The sequence below is a fragment of the Diachasma alloeum genome, unplaced genomic scaffold (assembly GCF_001412515.2).
Source record: "Diachasma alloeum isolate Michigan unplaced genomic scaffold, Dall2.0 Dall_scaffold_00760, whole genome shotgun sequence".
Classification (NCBI taxonomy): Eukaryota; Metazoa; Arthropoda; class Insecta; order Hymenoptera; family Braconidae; genus Diachasma; species Diachasma alloeum.
This window is the reverse complement of record NW_021680890.1, coordinates 111,817-128,003: the sequence shown is the minus strand read 5'-3', so window position 1 is coordinate 128,003 and position 16,187 is coordinate 111,817. Positions and strand designations below refer to the sequence as shown.

Below are 16,187 nucleotides of genomic sequence, written 5' to 3'. Positions count from 1 at the left end.
AGTTGAAAAACTAATGTAGAGCGAAATTTTCATCATTTTTTCTTTCATCTCTGTTAGTCAAAAATTGATGAAAGGTTAAACGGGAGCGATAGGTAGAGGGTCAAATGGTCTCAAAGGGTCAAACGGAAGGGCCATATAAAGCGTTGAGTAATCTTGAGGATTAAGCGGGAGAGACAGTCGAGGGTTAAACATTCTTAAGGACCAAACGGGAGAGACAGGCTGAGAGGGTTGCATGTTCTTAAGGGTCAAAAAAGTTTGAAGGCCAATCGGGAGAGATGAACTCAGTAATCAAAAGCGTCAAAAGTTCCTATGGCCCAAACAGGAGAGACGAGTGGATTATTCCCGTCATCTCCCTTATTTGACCCTCAACACTTTTTGACACTGAAACAACAACATTCTCTCCCAATCGACTCCACACCATTCTCCCCTACATAAAAAATACTGCACATCTCCAGAGAATGCCGTATTACAATGAATACAAAGTAAAAAAAAAAGTCGTATGGTAACTGGCGTGCCGTCTTATTCACGGTGAAGTGGTTGTCGGCCAACTTAGCCTCGACAACCATCATTCAATCTAGGGAGTACGGTTGGTTACAATTGAAAGAGTCAGTCCCGATTCACGCAGCGAAATCATTTGATATTTGACGTCAGGCCGACGATTATCGTGTAACAAGTCATGCTGAAAAACCACTGTCTTTGTCTCCTACGACGGGATAAAATGAGATCCGATGGAGTGGGTGAGACACACTCCAGCCACATTTGTACAGGTTGACAATTTCCCTCATCACCCCCTTCCCCTTACCAACTAATCCAGTATTTAATTTAGCATGCAGTCGGTTTATATCGCATTAGCTTGGAATTCTCGATGTTTTATCAAAATTTTCGAGGATATTTTTGGAACAATTCAACACGGAGAATGTTGTCTCGTTAAATGTAAATCGTGAGGATCACGAGGGTCAGATTAAACGGACTCTGACTTTTTAGTAAAAAAATGAAAATACAAAATTAAACAAAAAAACTCAAAATAAAAAAATATATCTCAATTTTCAAAAAATGTGGGGCAAAATGGCGTGTTTTTTCTCAGTTCTGTTGACTTTATTTAGAGTTACAGATTAGACTGAAAATAGATATCATGAGAAAACATTTCCATTGACAACAGACCCACTTGAAAATTTTTTTTTCTCCATTAAAATCACCAGACGGATTTCAATCGAATTATCTTCTGCCTCCACCTGTGACACAAATGCGAATTTGTTTTCGTTGACAATACGCAATGATTTTACATAACATTTTTTATTCAGTTTATTTATAGAAATCATCAGCACCGAAGTATAAATAAATTATTCGAGTATTATCATTTGTTTTCGCAATTCTCAATTTTGTCGATTGATTTTATGAAATTTTTGTACATCCATTAGCTTGCAAAGTGTAACGAGTCACGAATCATGTTGACACTGCGCCCGAGTCTGTCTGATAAGATAAGTTCAGCACTGTACCATCAACGTCAACGGATTTAAATGAGAGGGAAAATATTAAAGTGTGAAAACTCTCGTGGGAGTTTATTTCGCGTGCCTAGACAATTTTCTTTTTCAACTCAATCAAGTTTAATTAAATAAATTACGGTGTCATCGAGTGAAAATTGCTCGTCATCTGGTGATTAATTTCCGAAATTTTTCGAGAATATTCACATTTCTGGGATTTTTCCGTGCCTGTGTGAGTGGTGATTTGTAATTTCGTTGACTCTCATTTCATTATGAATACAATAGATTGTAAATTGAATATAAATTACGAATAAAATTGAGTGGAAAAGTTAGACGGATTGTCGACTTATCGCTTCACACTAACACAATTCCCCCTTTGGTTTAATACTGAGTGGTGATAATGACCGGAAAAAAATAACAACCGAGACAATTAAATTATTTTTCCTTTCATCACACTGTTTAAATCGATTTACTGCCTGAGTCTTGTGAGATAAATGAATATTTATAGGGGTGAAAATTTTTTAATCCAATTTTTTTTTTTCATCCAACATTCGTCGGTTTCACTCGGAAGGTTAATAAAGGGTAATCAAAGTCGATGAAAATACCTGTTTTGCCCGATTATCATGACATCCTCCAGCAATTAAGATTATTTCATGATATTGATAGGCAAAATCTTAGATTTTCTGACGTGAAAAATCTTCTCCCGTCTGTATCTCCATAAATATACCATATTGCAATTACAAAATATCATCACACAAAATGTTCCTCTCGAAAAAAATACAATTATTCACCATAAACTTATTTTCTATCTTCAATTGTTTTCAAGATATTCACAACCGAAATCTCCCCCGAGAATGTTTCCCAAATTTCGAACTCTGAATCGTCTGCGCGCGATCTACAGCACGTAGGCAAAATATTCTTTATTGAATTGTTCTCAATTCAAAAGTTCAAAAAGTGTCAATCAAAGTCGATGAAAAAAAGACCTATTTCATCATCATATAATCAAATTCTGGAACAATAAACATTTGGTCATAGAATTAACGAACAAAATCTTCGATTTTCCGACTTGAAAAAAATTTTCCCGTCTGTACCTCCGTAAATATTACAATTATAAAAAAAATGTTTAGACACCAAATTTTCCTCTCGAAAAAACCTGAAATTTTCCTTCTGATTCTTTTTCTCGACCTTCAACCGTTGACAAGATATTCACATCCGAAATCTCCCTCGAGAATCGATCCCAAACTTCGAACACTGAATCGTCTGCGCGCGATCTACAGCGCCGAGTGCCCCCGACACCGCCCGAATTTCCCAACTACTGCCCCCTGTGCCCAACCAACCGTACTAACCGCCCCACAGAATCATGTGTTCCCTCAGTAACGTCGCGGCACTCGTCTTGAGCTCATCCGCACGAATCTAAATCCACACGTTCCGATAATTTCGTGTATTTCACGTTGGGAAAAAAATTGCCGAAAAAATTCCTCGAGTCTCTCTCCACACCTCTCCCGGCCCCGACGAGACCTTGAGACGTCGGAAGTGTCAGATAAAAAAAAAAGCCCACGAGACTCGAGCAAGTCCCCAAAAATCTAGAACATTCAACATTTAAAAACTAAAAAAAATCGTGATTTATCGAATTTTTTCAAAGTGATCAAGTGCAATTCGAATCGCTTCGGCTGCATTGAGCCCTCGGTGGCGGGAAAAATTCGAACAAAAAAAGGGATTTATGTGTACACGATGGTCGAATCGCTGAGTGAGAGGGAGATGAGGATAATAAAAGTCAAATAGAGAGTAAAGTGCGTCGTCGATCGTTCGACTACGGGGCGTCCGTGTCTCTCTGTGTCTGTGTCTTTTTTTTTTTACTCAAAGAACGAAAAAAATTTGAGCATTCATTCCCGCAACTGTGCACAGCTTTAACAAGATAAAAATAAAAATAAAAAAAATCCCCGGTTTCTATTAAATTAACTGACAAATCTTCGATTAAAAATTTTAGTTTGAAAAATTTTTTTTTGTTTGTGATTTTTTTGTGAAGTTTCATTCTGAGTGATTATGACCAAGGATAATTGAATGATCTTGATACACTTGGGATTACCATGCTAGCTGTGGCCACGAGTTTCAGGTAAATATTAATTTATTATGATTTGATAATGGAATTTCTACACGACCAGACTGATGACGAACCATCGAAAAATGATAGTGTGATTTTTTCTCATACTACAATTTTGAGGCTCGACAAGATGAAGACTTGATGAAAAATAATTCAGTAGCGACGCGGTATAACGATTCAAGCCGACTTGGCTCAGCTAGGTCTTTGAGGAATATCTCACAGTTCTAATTGCTTATGACTACTAGTTATACATTTATTTTATAATCATTTAGGAAATTCGTGAGAGTCTCTATACATTTCAGTAGCAAAGTGGTCAAACAGTTCAAGTCGATTTTGGCTGTTGGCCAGTCTTCAATGAATATCTCGAAATCTAAGGGAGATAGCAAAAATTTTCTCATAATCTTTTTTGAAAACATGAAAAAAAAATCGTCTGACTGTCCAAAAAATACACATTCTATTTCTTTGTATTTCACCGATCATCCGCTAACGGAATTGCCCAGGATTTTTTCAATCCCACCGGATGATATTTATTGTTGAGGTTTCGTTGTTGGAAAGAATAATCTCAGCGAAAATAAACTGGGAAAATTTTCGTGGCTGAGTCATGGGTATTATTAGTCTGTGACTTGCATACGAGTGTTTTTTCACTCGTTGTTGTGATTGTTACTGGGGCTTTGGTAATTGATTGGACATTGTTGATCCAGTGGTATTTGTTGAGGGGGAAGAGGGAGAATTTTAATTGGCAGGAGAATTGTTTTTGTTTGAGGGAGATACATGTCACGATATCGACATTCGTGACAATGGAGTATGTATGAAGAATTCGGTGATTCATGAGGTGAATTTACATGTGGCTATTTTTGAGTTTTGAGTAATGAGGTGAGGTGATTATAAGGAATTGTTCGTTTGTTGTCTTAAGCCGCAGATATGTCTGAATTATTCGAATGGAAAGTGACATTTCTTGATGGGTTTCCATGCTTTGAAGATTGAGATTATATCGAGGTGAACGATTCATTAGGTAAATGATGTAATTTTCTTTGGGATTTCTACCTTGAAGTTATCGTTATCGGGGTAATTCAAGTTTTAAGGGGAGTGTCGCATTGTCTAGACATTTTAAATGAATATTGGATATTTTTAGAGTTTTAGAGGTGAATGTCAAGAGACATTTTTGTGGAGAATCCAATTTTCTGAGGGCTAAAATGTTTGAGGGCTATTTTTTTCTGTAGCCTCTCGTTATTGAGATAATTGAGTATTTTAGATGAACACTTAATTTTCAGAACCATAAGTTGGGCTTTTACATTTTTGTTGAGGGCAATGATGTCGGGCGTGAATAGTTTTAGAGACGAATGTCAAGAGACTTTTGGAGAACCGAATTTTCTACAAAAAGTATCTGACATTTTTTCATAGAATCACTCATCATCGAGTGAAATAATAATAAAATGTTTAAAGTGGCTGTAGTGGTCACGCGAGGAGTGTGTGGCTCCGGCGGTCATCCCAGCTAAGCAGCGTTCAGTCTGCCCAGTACTTGGATGGGTGTCCGCTTAGGCACACCTAACCGCGTGGGACTACAGTCGCTAGGCACGAATGTAGAGAACCACTGTGCCCATTGAGTCAGTGTGACCAATGGACACAGTGGAATCCCCCCCCCCACTCATCACCGATCTAATCCAATATTTACCGAGATATTAAAACCCAAGTCGTTACTCCATCATGTGTCACTCCTCCAATAATGGATCGTTATCACAAAAATTGAAACGAGGAATACATTCCACATCTGGCGACTGTCCCATTTTCAATACCCACCAAGAACCAACACAACTCCACATAAACCATTTTTCAACCCCTCGACATGCCTAAGAATAAAACCCCGGTTTGTGAACCGAGATGTGACTCTGGTAATGCACGTGGCCATTTCTCACATTCACATCAAATAATACTCACATAACATCAGTAGTAATGTCGGTTTGAAGGAGAAGAAGGGGAGAGATCGGTCGGCATGAGTTGGCGGGTAAAGGGCCACATTCGCATGTTCATTAAGCGCACACGTGACAGGGCTTTGTATTCAACAAGGATTTTAAAGTCTATTAAACCTTTTTTTGCCTCCGAGAAAAATGGAAAAAAAAGCTCGTCATTTTTTGGTGATGAAGTTACATTCAAGGATCTCGGGTGTGTCCTTGATGGAAATAGATTTTTTTTTGAGACCATTCAATCCATGACATGAAACGAAGAATTTAATTTAATGAAAGTAATCCGAGTTTTTTTAATGGATTTGGGTTTTCTGTGAGATTCTTGCCTCTTAAAATCGCGATTATCATCAGGAATTTAATGGTAGCAAAATAATTTAATAGAAGCAAAAAAAAACTAATGCCGAGCAAAATTCGGATGACTTTTTTGTCATCTCTATTACTAAAAAAATTGATCAAGTGTCAGATATTGTTTAGGGTTGAACGGTCAAACGAACGAGACTGGTGAAGGAACAAATTTTCTTAGGGGTTAAACGGGAGGGACGAGTGGAGTGATCAAAAGGGTCGAACGTACATCGCTGGTCTCTCCCGTTTGGCCCTCTTGACCCTCCGCCTGTCGCTTCCATTTGACCCTCAAAACTGTTTGATTTTCCTAATGACTTCATTCGTCCCGTTTTCATTCGACCCTTAAACTACAAAATTCGTTACAGTTCCATTTTGGCCCATCCTCCTATCAATATTCGGGTTAAAAACCTCAAAAGAATTTTATTTACGTGTAAATAAAAATTTTTTTCCTCAGACCTCTCTACAAATCACTCGAGAGAAAAAAAATGTCGATATTCAACAGTTCGACATGTGAAAGTGGTGATTTAAGTGGTCTTTTATCACTGGGATCAGTGTGATGTCGATAGGTATCGATTCGTGTGTCAAGTGTCTCCCGAGATTACAAGAAAGCAAGATAAACAGACCACAAATTCCATTTTCTACGAAAAAAATTGAAACAGAGTGAAAATGAGGAATTTGAAGGAAAACAAATCTAAAGTCTAAACGAGTGAATAACAGTTTGTACTGTACGTGTAACTGCGCCGAAGACTAATCTATTTTCGGCGCGAGTCGAAATCTTCTCCAAAGGTATCAAACACAGTTGAGAATGAAAACAAGTGTCTATCTTAATGCCCGATGTGCGAATGAGGAGAGAAAACATGGATATTCAGGTTTGAAGTGGTAAAATGTAGCAGAACGAGTTGGTTGATTGTTGGTAGTTCGTTAAGAGTGGAATTATCGCGGCTGTGAATGGTTTTGTGGCCCTCAAGACTTTTTGACCCTCAAAAATTTCGCCGCTCTAAAAATTTGGATTCTGAGGAAACAGTGGTTTTACATTTCCTAATTGTTGAATTACCTCGATAATGAGAGGTTTGACAAAAAAATGTGATAACACATTTTTTGTAGAGAATTTCCCCAGCCGCGAAAAATGTCGTATGCATTTTTCTGCCAGAATCACTCGTTTTCCAGACAAATTCGTCATTAGGGAGAATCAAAATTTCTTAAGGCTCACATGGGAGAGACAGGCGGAGACGAGCCAAGTGACGACTCCACTCGTCTCTCTCATTTGACCCTCAAGACGGTTTGACAGCCAACATTGCCCCGACGTTAGAATTTTTTACCTTTCCCTGAATATTGGGTTAAAAATGAATTTTTTTCAACGACAGATAAAGCCAGCAATTTCATCATCGAGCTCTCTCAAAATGATATTGGAAATAATATTTTAAATCACAATTGGATTAGTTTAAACAATCATTTTTACAGTTATCGGACATGGTCTAAAAATAGCATATTCGAACTGCTGACTGACGCCAAAATTAGTTATCCTGGCCCAAAAAATTAGAAATTTTGAATTTGACTAATACAATCCAGAAATAAGAGTTCACTCTCCCCCAGTCTCCCATATGCCAAAACTCCCAGCAACCACCGAAAACCCCCCAAAAAGAAAGTTCCCAAAAAAAGAAAAAAAAAATTTGTTCCGAAACCGGTATGGATCATCGATCTACGGGCCCCGAGAGAGTTGGCAGGATCGTGGGTTCGCACGCTCCGGTGGTCGCGCGAAAATGAATGTAACACTCGGACGCGCGTGCACTCGGCTAAAAAAAAACACCAAGACCAAGAAAGAGAGAGGGAGAGAGAGAGGAGAGAGAGATAAACAGGGAGTCCCACGAGCCGGTGAAAAAGATATTTGTGTTTCGTTTTAAAACCTTTTTCATTCCTTTTTCTTTTAAATCACTGGGGCTCATTTTCATTGACGGATGAGTGTTTTGGTGCTTCCGCAGTCCCTTCCACGTTTTAGGAGCATTCAAGGGGGGGAGTGAGGGGTGGGCTGGAGGGGAACAGTGTGATGCCTGTACTCGCACGCGATCCTCGGCTTATAATGCTCGTATGTTTTATTTTCTCCCGTTCTTAGCCTCTCTTTGATACTTTTATTTGGTTTGTTTTGTTATTTTTTTTTAATTCTCTCACTGCATGCGCTTTCGGCACGTCCTTTAATCGCCAGTGGGCGCCTTCATCCTTTCATGCACGTGACTGCGAAATTAGAAGGCGGGGTATTTACATTAGAATGAAATAAAAATAATTTGGGAATGAATGGATGGGGGGAAAAAAATTGGCAGTGTCTATTCACACGTTCCACGGTAACTTTGACCGTGGATTCAAGGTAGTTTCTACCGTGGATATATGGAAGATCGTGGACCCTCAACTTTTACTTCTCAAATTAAATCTATACAATAAACTAGACACATCGAATCAATTGATAAGTGATATGGAGATAGTAGATTAGTAAACAATTTTCTCGAATACGAATATCAGTATGGATTAACGCAAATAAAAGATGAAATGAATAGTTTTTTTGCATTTTATGTGAACGTTTTCTTAACGATATTCATATTTGTCTAATGGGGTCCGAGTGCAGGAGTGGGTACCGAAATATAGTGAAAATGATTTTAAGGGTGATCTCCCAACCAGGGGAGACTCCTACCAGAGTTAGCACAACTCTGATTTTCAACTCTGAAACCAGAGTTGTGACAACATTGTCCAGTGGGGTCTAGGAGTCTCCCCTGGTTCAAAACCATCTTTAGAGGCATCAGCACGCCATTTCTCGACCACCTATTTCTCTGAACTGCCAGAGTTGAAAACCAAAGTTCATAGCAGAGATGTCAGACAAGATGTGAGTGAGAATCTACCGTGAATCCACGGTAAAATTTACCGTGGAGCGTGCGAATAGACACTGCCAAAAAAAATTGTAGGGCTGAGGGGAAAAAGTTGTTTGGAACAGATATCCTAATCACTGGACAATACCCGGAATTTTTTGGTCATGGAATAGGTGTTCTGAGGTGTTGCTATGGTTTATCGGTGTGCTTTTATTTTTTTAGTGATGGTTTTTTCGGTTTTATGACGACAGAGATGAAAACAGGATGATTCAATTTTGTTCTATCATGAGTTTTTGATGAATATCTTCGAATTGACGGAAGATAGTGGAATTCTTGATGAAAGTATTCTTGTAGAGAATTTCAAGAGCTACAAAAAAGGTTTCCATGAATATGTCGCTATCTCCATTGGATTTTGAGATATTCATCAAAAACTGAAGGCAAAATCGTTTTTTTTGTCGTTTTGTCACTCAATTTCTGATTTTTTTTTTATGAACTTCCTTGGAATTTATTGCAACAACTGTCAGAGATAGAGAAAAATGTTCAGAAGACAAAATATTCAACATGAAAAGACGAACATTTTTCATCCCCACAATGTTTCTCCATCTGCAATTGTTATCGAGATACTACAAATTAAAAAAATCTGCTAAAGAAAATCAACCATTTTCATCCAAAAACATCACTCCAAATTCGTCAACCCAATATTGTTGTTTTTGTTCCAGGTGGCCGCAGTCAAACGCTCATTCAGATGCACCCAAGTACTGTCCCCAATATGACAGTAAAATAGAAGTGAAAATACAAGCATCTTCCCATCGATGCCAATTTGCCATGTTTAGGTAATTCCCGATTGATTTCGCCATTCAATTACTCCCTATCGCGTCATAAATTTAAAAAAAAAATCTCTTCATCCATAATTCAGGGATTTTTGAGTGGAAATGCAGACACTCTTGCTTAATTATTTCGTACTTATCATATTCAAGTGTCCGTCGCGAGAAATTTCGATGAAAAAAAAATTCAACTCAGACGTCCAACAGCCATCTAAATTTAAACATTTGACATTTACCTTTTTTTTATTGAACTTTATCACCCTCTAACCACAAATTTAAACGTTAAATTATGACGATAGAGAGGCTCCGATGCAACGTTAATAATGTTAAACTAGGTAGCCCATGTGCCGGGATCGTGCACTTGCCCCACAGAATAAATTAAAAATAAATAAAAGTGACGAGAGTAAATAAACAAAAAAGGAAAATCGTAAAAATTGCGGTATGGAGGATCGCGGCGGATATTATAAACACTCCTTATCGCACTCGTACTATTTTAACGGCGTTATCTCAGTTCACATCCGCCGTGAGACCGCAAAACACATGAGCGGAAATTCTCTTACATTTACTATTTCTCAAATATTCTCTATTTATTTATTTATTTTTTACCCACTAATTGCACTCTATATTTCCTCCTTTCATCAATTATCGCGGGATATCGATTAATAAAACTAATCAATTTCTCGAATTGAATCATCATATTAACGAGAATTAAATTGAAAACATTATTTTCACGCAAAAAAATATAAAACGTTGATGAGATGAGGGGAAAAATTTTTTTTTCTTAAATTCAAACAGTCCCATCCAAATGAAAATCCAAATGAAATGACGTATGACGATGAAACCAAAACCACAAACAACTGCAGGTGTACAACCACAGCCTCTCCACCTTTCCCTCCACTTAGTGATAAATAAATACCGTCATCAGTCTGACAATCCATGACTAATTCTCAGAGTCACTCAGAACGAACTCAAAGATTCATGGAGTACATTGTTTTCGTTGAGAACGAAAAAAATTCCAAGTCAGTAGTGTCTCGTGAGGATGTTTAGCACAGTTGTAACGTTTGTTTAACCGAAGTCGTGTCAAAAACGGGCGTAACATTTGCCCAAAAAATTATCGCATTTTTTTTCCCTGTATCAACTGGAAGATAACTCTGAAGAGGTTCAAGCCATTTTCCCATCGAATTCAATCGCCTCCAACTCTCTATTTGCTCAAAAATCTCGATAACCATTGGACATACGACCAAATGCGTCTCAACCTTTTTTCTAGCCCTCGAAAAAACGCAAATTTTGTTCCCCGAGCATTTTTCAACATCTCGAGGCGTTAAAGAGTTACAGAGCTTTGAATGAACCCTGCGGAGCCATCCAATCAAAACAAAATTAAGAGAGATATTTTTTGAATCGTTAATTACCGTCTCAAGTGCCACTCGGGGTAATGGGTTACACTCAGTCTCCCCTCAAGGTCGAAAATCCCCCCCCCCCCCTCCACCCGATACTCAAGCCTGAGAAATAGGATCGTCGCAATTTAACTTGGCAAATAAGGGCGTGACCACGAAAGAACCGCTTATGCACACGCCCCGGTCGTCTTAATTACCGATCTAATTGCGACACATGAGAGACCTCTAATGCTCACTGACTTCTTTACCCTGACACTTGCCCACACCACACCCAACAAAAAATAACATTTTTTTAAAATTGAGTAGTCACGATCAATAACCCAGAAACACAAGAAGTCATTAACTTGATAAATCGTTCAGATAAAAATTTGAAATTCGCGCCATTCGAAATATCGGGAAATTCTAGCCGAAATTAATTTGAAAAAAACAATCCATTTTGCCCCATTATTTCCTGACATATCGCAAAAACTAACATTCGGAAATGAATGGTTTTTTGTCTGCATGTAGAGAACAACTGGGGCAAAATGGGCCATTTTTTAAAACCCCGTGAAGTTTCACGCGCTGTCTCCATCCCATCCCCATAAAAAAAATTGAAATTTTGTTTTTGAAAAAAAAAATTAATTTGAGATTATGTTAATTAACTTATTAATATTACTTTATATTAGGTGAGCGGGGAGGTAGGCGCTGACCGGTGGCGGCGGCGGCCATGCGCCCCGGCCCGCCATCACCGAGCCGTCGCAGGCCTGCCCGTCGCCAGCAGCACCAGCATCCGTACAACATAACAAGTAATCGTCATCATCACCATCGGATTCTAGGCGATATTGGTAGCATTAACACGTGGGCGATCTTATTTCTACTGCTACTCGTGTCGGGTCCCTGTCTCGCACTTATTGAGACATCATACAATCAGTTGGATCATTTGGAATCAAGAAAAATTGATCAACAAGGAACAAGTAAATCATCGGTATTGGAACGTGCCAATAGGAAGCCGAGAAATTTGACTATTGGATATTTGACAGCTATCAAAGGTGGTCTCAAGGACAGACAGGGACTCGCTATATCTGGGGCTATATCGATGGCGCTTGATGAGGTTTGTTTCACTTTTCTTTGATTTTTTTTGTACAGAAAATGATACGACAAAGTACTGTATGTTATTAACCAACTAATGAATTCAATTCTTTCCCCAGTTCCTTATTTTTCTGTACTTGCTAGTACTTTTCGGTAGAAAAAAAAAACATTACAATCCCCTCACAACACATCAGGAAAAAACTTCTTCCCCCATCGTTCAAATATCCACAAAATCATGACCATAAAATTGTGTAAAACTATGCACACATAGTAATTCCTACGTACTTTCCCGTCGACTCACCCGTTACGTCCGGCTTCGTTGAACAGATATCACTACCGGTAGGTTATTATGCAAATTTTGTAAATTCCAACGGACAATGCATTAGCAACAAAACAAAATCGAATGAGGAAATAAAAATAGAAGAGATATCGTATTTCTTAACCCGGGATCTTTAGTTCACTTTTCCTTATACTCCTTTGGCGGTAGAATAGAACGAGAGGATATCCTATTGGCCTTGCTTCCCCTTTTCAATTTAAACGTTTTTTTTTTCAATCTTTTTTTGTTCAACAAGTTTTTTTCCCTTCCTTTTGGTTTTTTACTCGCTTCTTTTGTGTTTTACCTCCAATGGGGTTTATATACACACAAACAACGGTCTTTGGCGGCACGAGCGACTCCACCACTGGGTTGTTACGTTCTCACACGATGGTAATTTACATTTCGCGGCTTTCTGACTCCTCTCGTGCCCTCAAACTCCCGGAGAAAATATTTTTAAGACTTTTATTTATTTATTTTTTTCTCCCGCCAAATTGAATTTTTTTTTTCATCTTTGTTGAGCTAAAATTTTCATGATTTTTGTGTTATTCTCACTTGAATTTTATGCGAAATATGATAGAATCGATTGATTTATTATGATTTGTTTATGATAAAATGAAAAAAAAAAATATTGCATCACTGAATCTGTTCGACTTTATCATGAAATATAAATTTTTTGTTTCCTCTTTATTTTACTTTTTTTTTCTCCTCTCGTTTCTTTTACTTGGGTTTTCGCTTCTGCCGGTCCGCCCACGCCCGAAACCCCAAAGAGCGTGAGAAGAAATCGCAAATGTGTACCCCCCCGAGCAATTCCTGGGTACTTGAAAAAGGGAAGAGATGAATAAATATGTGTTACAATCTTATTTCATGCAATATCCTGAAGCTATCGAGAGAGACGACAAAATTATCGATATCTACTTTTAGACCTCAAGACGAATTCTGGAAAACTTTTGAGAAACATCTCTCTGTCTTGAACCAGGAACAGTTTTCTGGAAATGAGAACAATATCATCGCCGTATAGCCAAAGAGGCGTAACTATTGCGCCCCTTTGGATCTGTGACGACGATATCATGAAGGAATTGTCCTTCTGAAGCAACTTCTTAACCTGAACTTTCCATCTTCCTAAGCTAGTGAGGAGTCTCTTTGAGTTGGCTAATTGCTGTTTGTTTTCAGATTAATAATGATCCAAACATACTGCCGGACGTGCGGCTGGTGATGCGGTGGAACGACACTCGGGGAGAGACAGTTGACGCAACCAGGGCAATGGTCGACATGATTTGCGACGGTGTTGCTGCATTTTTTGGACCAGAAGGCTCGTGTTACGTCGAAGCCATTGTAGCACAATCGAGAAATATACCTATGATCAGTTATGTGAGTTGATCATCATCTTCAAGGCATAATCTAAACTTCAACTTTTGTCACCATCATTGACCACATCTTCCCATCCTTAAACAATCTCAAAGACTTGAGATTTTTCCCTCACCTTCCCACCAAATTCATCAACTCCGTTGAAGATTCACTTCGAGTTCAATATCCCCTAGTCAATATGAAGTCAACAAAATCTCCCTTGTTCAACCCTCCTAGCTCCCCCTCTACTCTACAAAGAAGGCTCTCACCGAAAATTCTCCCATCCCCCAAAGATTCAAAGATTCAAATCATCAAAAACTAACCGAAGCGAAGGCACGTTTGCAGCAAAATACAACAATAAACACGTAAATTATCGATTCAAGCCATGTATTATTTCAATGAATACATTAAGTATTCATCCGGAGGGATGTATGAAGATTCTTGACAACGAAATAAATGCCTCTAGTGGCCCCCACGTTGCCGATGTACAAACGTCCACTTACGCGATATTATCGTTTACAATTGTTTGAGGGTTGACAAATGGTACGTACCATGAACTCGATTATTTCAATTTTAAAACAAGAGAAAATGATAATAAATGCGAAAATATTCATTATACGAAAGTGTCTTGCGTGAGGCCTAAAATACTTTCAATTAAGCTACTCAATTGGGACAAAATGACGCGCATTCATTTGAACTAATAAGAAGAGACAACTGACTGAGGAATCCTCTGTACTAATTCATTTCTGCTGAAAAACAATCCTCTTGGTTTCAACAGTTGCCGGTTTCCCCCCTCCCCCTTTTTTCTTGCTAAACTTTGGAGAGAAAAATTCATGAGGTTCAGATTAAATGCCTGACAACGAGTTCGTTTGAAATCTATATTTAGACCGTGACATTAGGTTCCGACGCAACTGGTGGTTTTTTTGTTGCTGACAAATTGATGCGATTAGATGTTATTTTGTTCTTATTCTCGGGATGAGGTAATACATTATTATTCAGAAATATTCGAATTGTTATTTCATTGTTTTGTGAGTGAATAGTGAAGGTAGTTGTCATTTTTCACTACATTTTTGCCTGAAGGATCATTTTGCGGACGCGTTGCGGACGAAAAGTTTGATTTTATAACTTAGGACGTAAAGTCGTATTTTACAGACGCGAAGGTAGTTGTTAAAACGGCGTTGGGGACCGGGAAATGGTTGTGAAGTGGTCTACGTACGTTATAGTAACGAAAAATTATATTCGTCACTCGGCCGAAAACAACTTTTCTGACTCGATTGACTATATTCGGTCTGCAACCTTTAAACTCGTCAAAAGTCTTTTCAGCCTTGTGACGAAAATAGCTACTTTGTTACGACGTATGTGAGCACGCGAAGCGTGCGTGAAACGCCGCTTCACGAACTGACTGACAAAAAATATAGTTTTTTTTACACCTTAGTCCAACCTAAGAGGTCAAATCGCTTTTTACATCCTAGTTAAGATTTCCAACTAGGCTGTAAAATGATGTATTAGATACAGGACGTCAAGTCAACCTTTACTCATTAAAAGCTAGTCCTTGAAAGATCGTTGGAGACGCAGAAGCGATTCTAAAATGGTCTATATGCGTCCGAGTAAGAAAAAGTATCGATTTTCATACCCATTTAGTTGAAGTATCATTTTATTAACTCCGCTAGTAGTCCATAAAGTAGACTTACGATACGTAAGCCAAAAAACGATCTTTTACAACCTAGTCCATAAAGTATTTACGGCAAAATCATCTACTTCGCAGCTTAGCACGTAATACCAATTTTTTCTACACACCTCTACATAAAACCCAACTTTCCGGACTCTTAAAATAAAAATCGTCTTTCACAGCCTAAAACGTAAAATATCACTTTCCACCCCCTATCAGCCCAAACCCACCCCCAGTAATTGACCGACATATCCAATTCCCCATCATCCATCTCCTCAAGTCCCATCACCGCAAAAAAATAACAAAGATCAACAGTTAAAAAACTCCTTCTCCCATCCCTCGCCGCCAATAAAACAACAACATCCACATATATATGTTAGTTGCGTCGAATGAAAGGCGTACGGCGGCAAGCAGGCGAGCATGGTGGTAGCCCCCATGGGTGGACCATACCGGACACCGTGGGATTCTCTTCTTCTCTTATACACAACCGATGTGCGCGAGGGAGGGAGGGAGGGGGGGAGAGATCGGTTCTGTTGGGACCGGTCGGTCGCTTCGAGCGATCGTGCCGGGGTCTAAATATATCCGAGATAAAGACCGCCAGTTAGCGAGCCAGTTCGACGCCGTTATCCTTCCTCCCACCTCCCCCTTCATTTTTTTTCATTTTATTTTATATTTTTTCATAATTTTTTTCTTATTTTTATTTATTTACTTTTTGCTCTTATTTCTTTTTGCTATGGTATATCCTACGGGTTTTCGTATCAAAGTGAGACAGAATTATATATGAAATGAAAGGGGGGTGCCAAATTGGCTTGAGAAAGGCGCGGGGGGGGGGGGG

General features: G+C 38.6%; 1 protein-coding gene across 2 annotated transcripts in view; it reads left to right on the top strand.

Moving 5' to 3' along the window:
* Positions 1-2,873: 2,873 nt before the first annotated feature.
* LOC107044607 (receptor-type guanylate cyclase Gyc76C) overlaps positions 2,874-16,187 on the top strand; it is a 34,300-nt gene continuing 20,986 nt past the window's right edge. Inside the window, exons 1-4 of one of the 2 annotated variants that reach the window (XM_015266550.1) lie at positions 2,874-3,594; positions 9,457-9,570; positions 11,621-12,045; positions 13,510-13,707. In XM_015266550.1, the coding sequence (XP_015122036.1) occupies positions 11,662-12,045; positions 13,510-13,707 (582 nt within the window). In that variant the 5' untranslated portion in view covers positions 2,874-3,594; positions 9,457-9,570; positions 11,621-11,661. Of the gene's footprint in view, positions 3,595-9,456; positions 9,571-11,620; positions 12,046-13,509; positions 13,708-16,187 lie in introns of those variants that run through there. The other variant, XM_015266551.1, reaches the window with a different exon arrangement.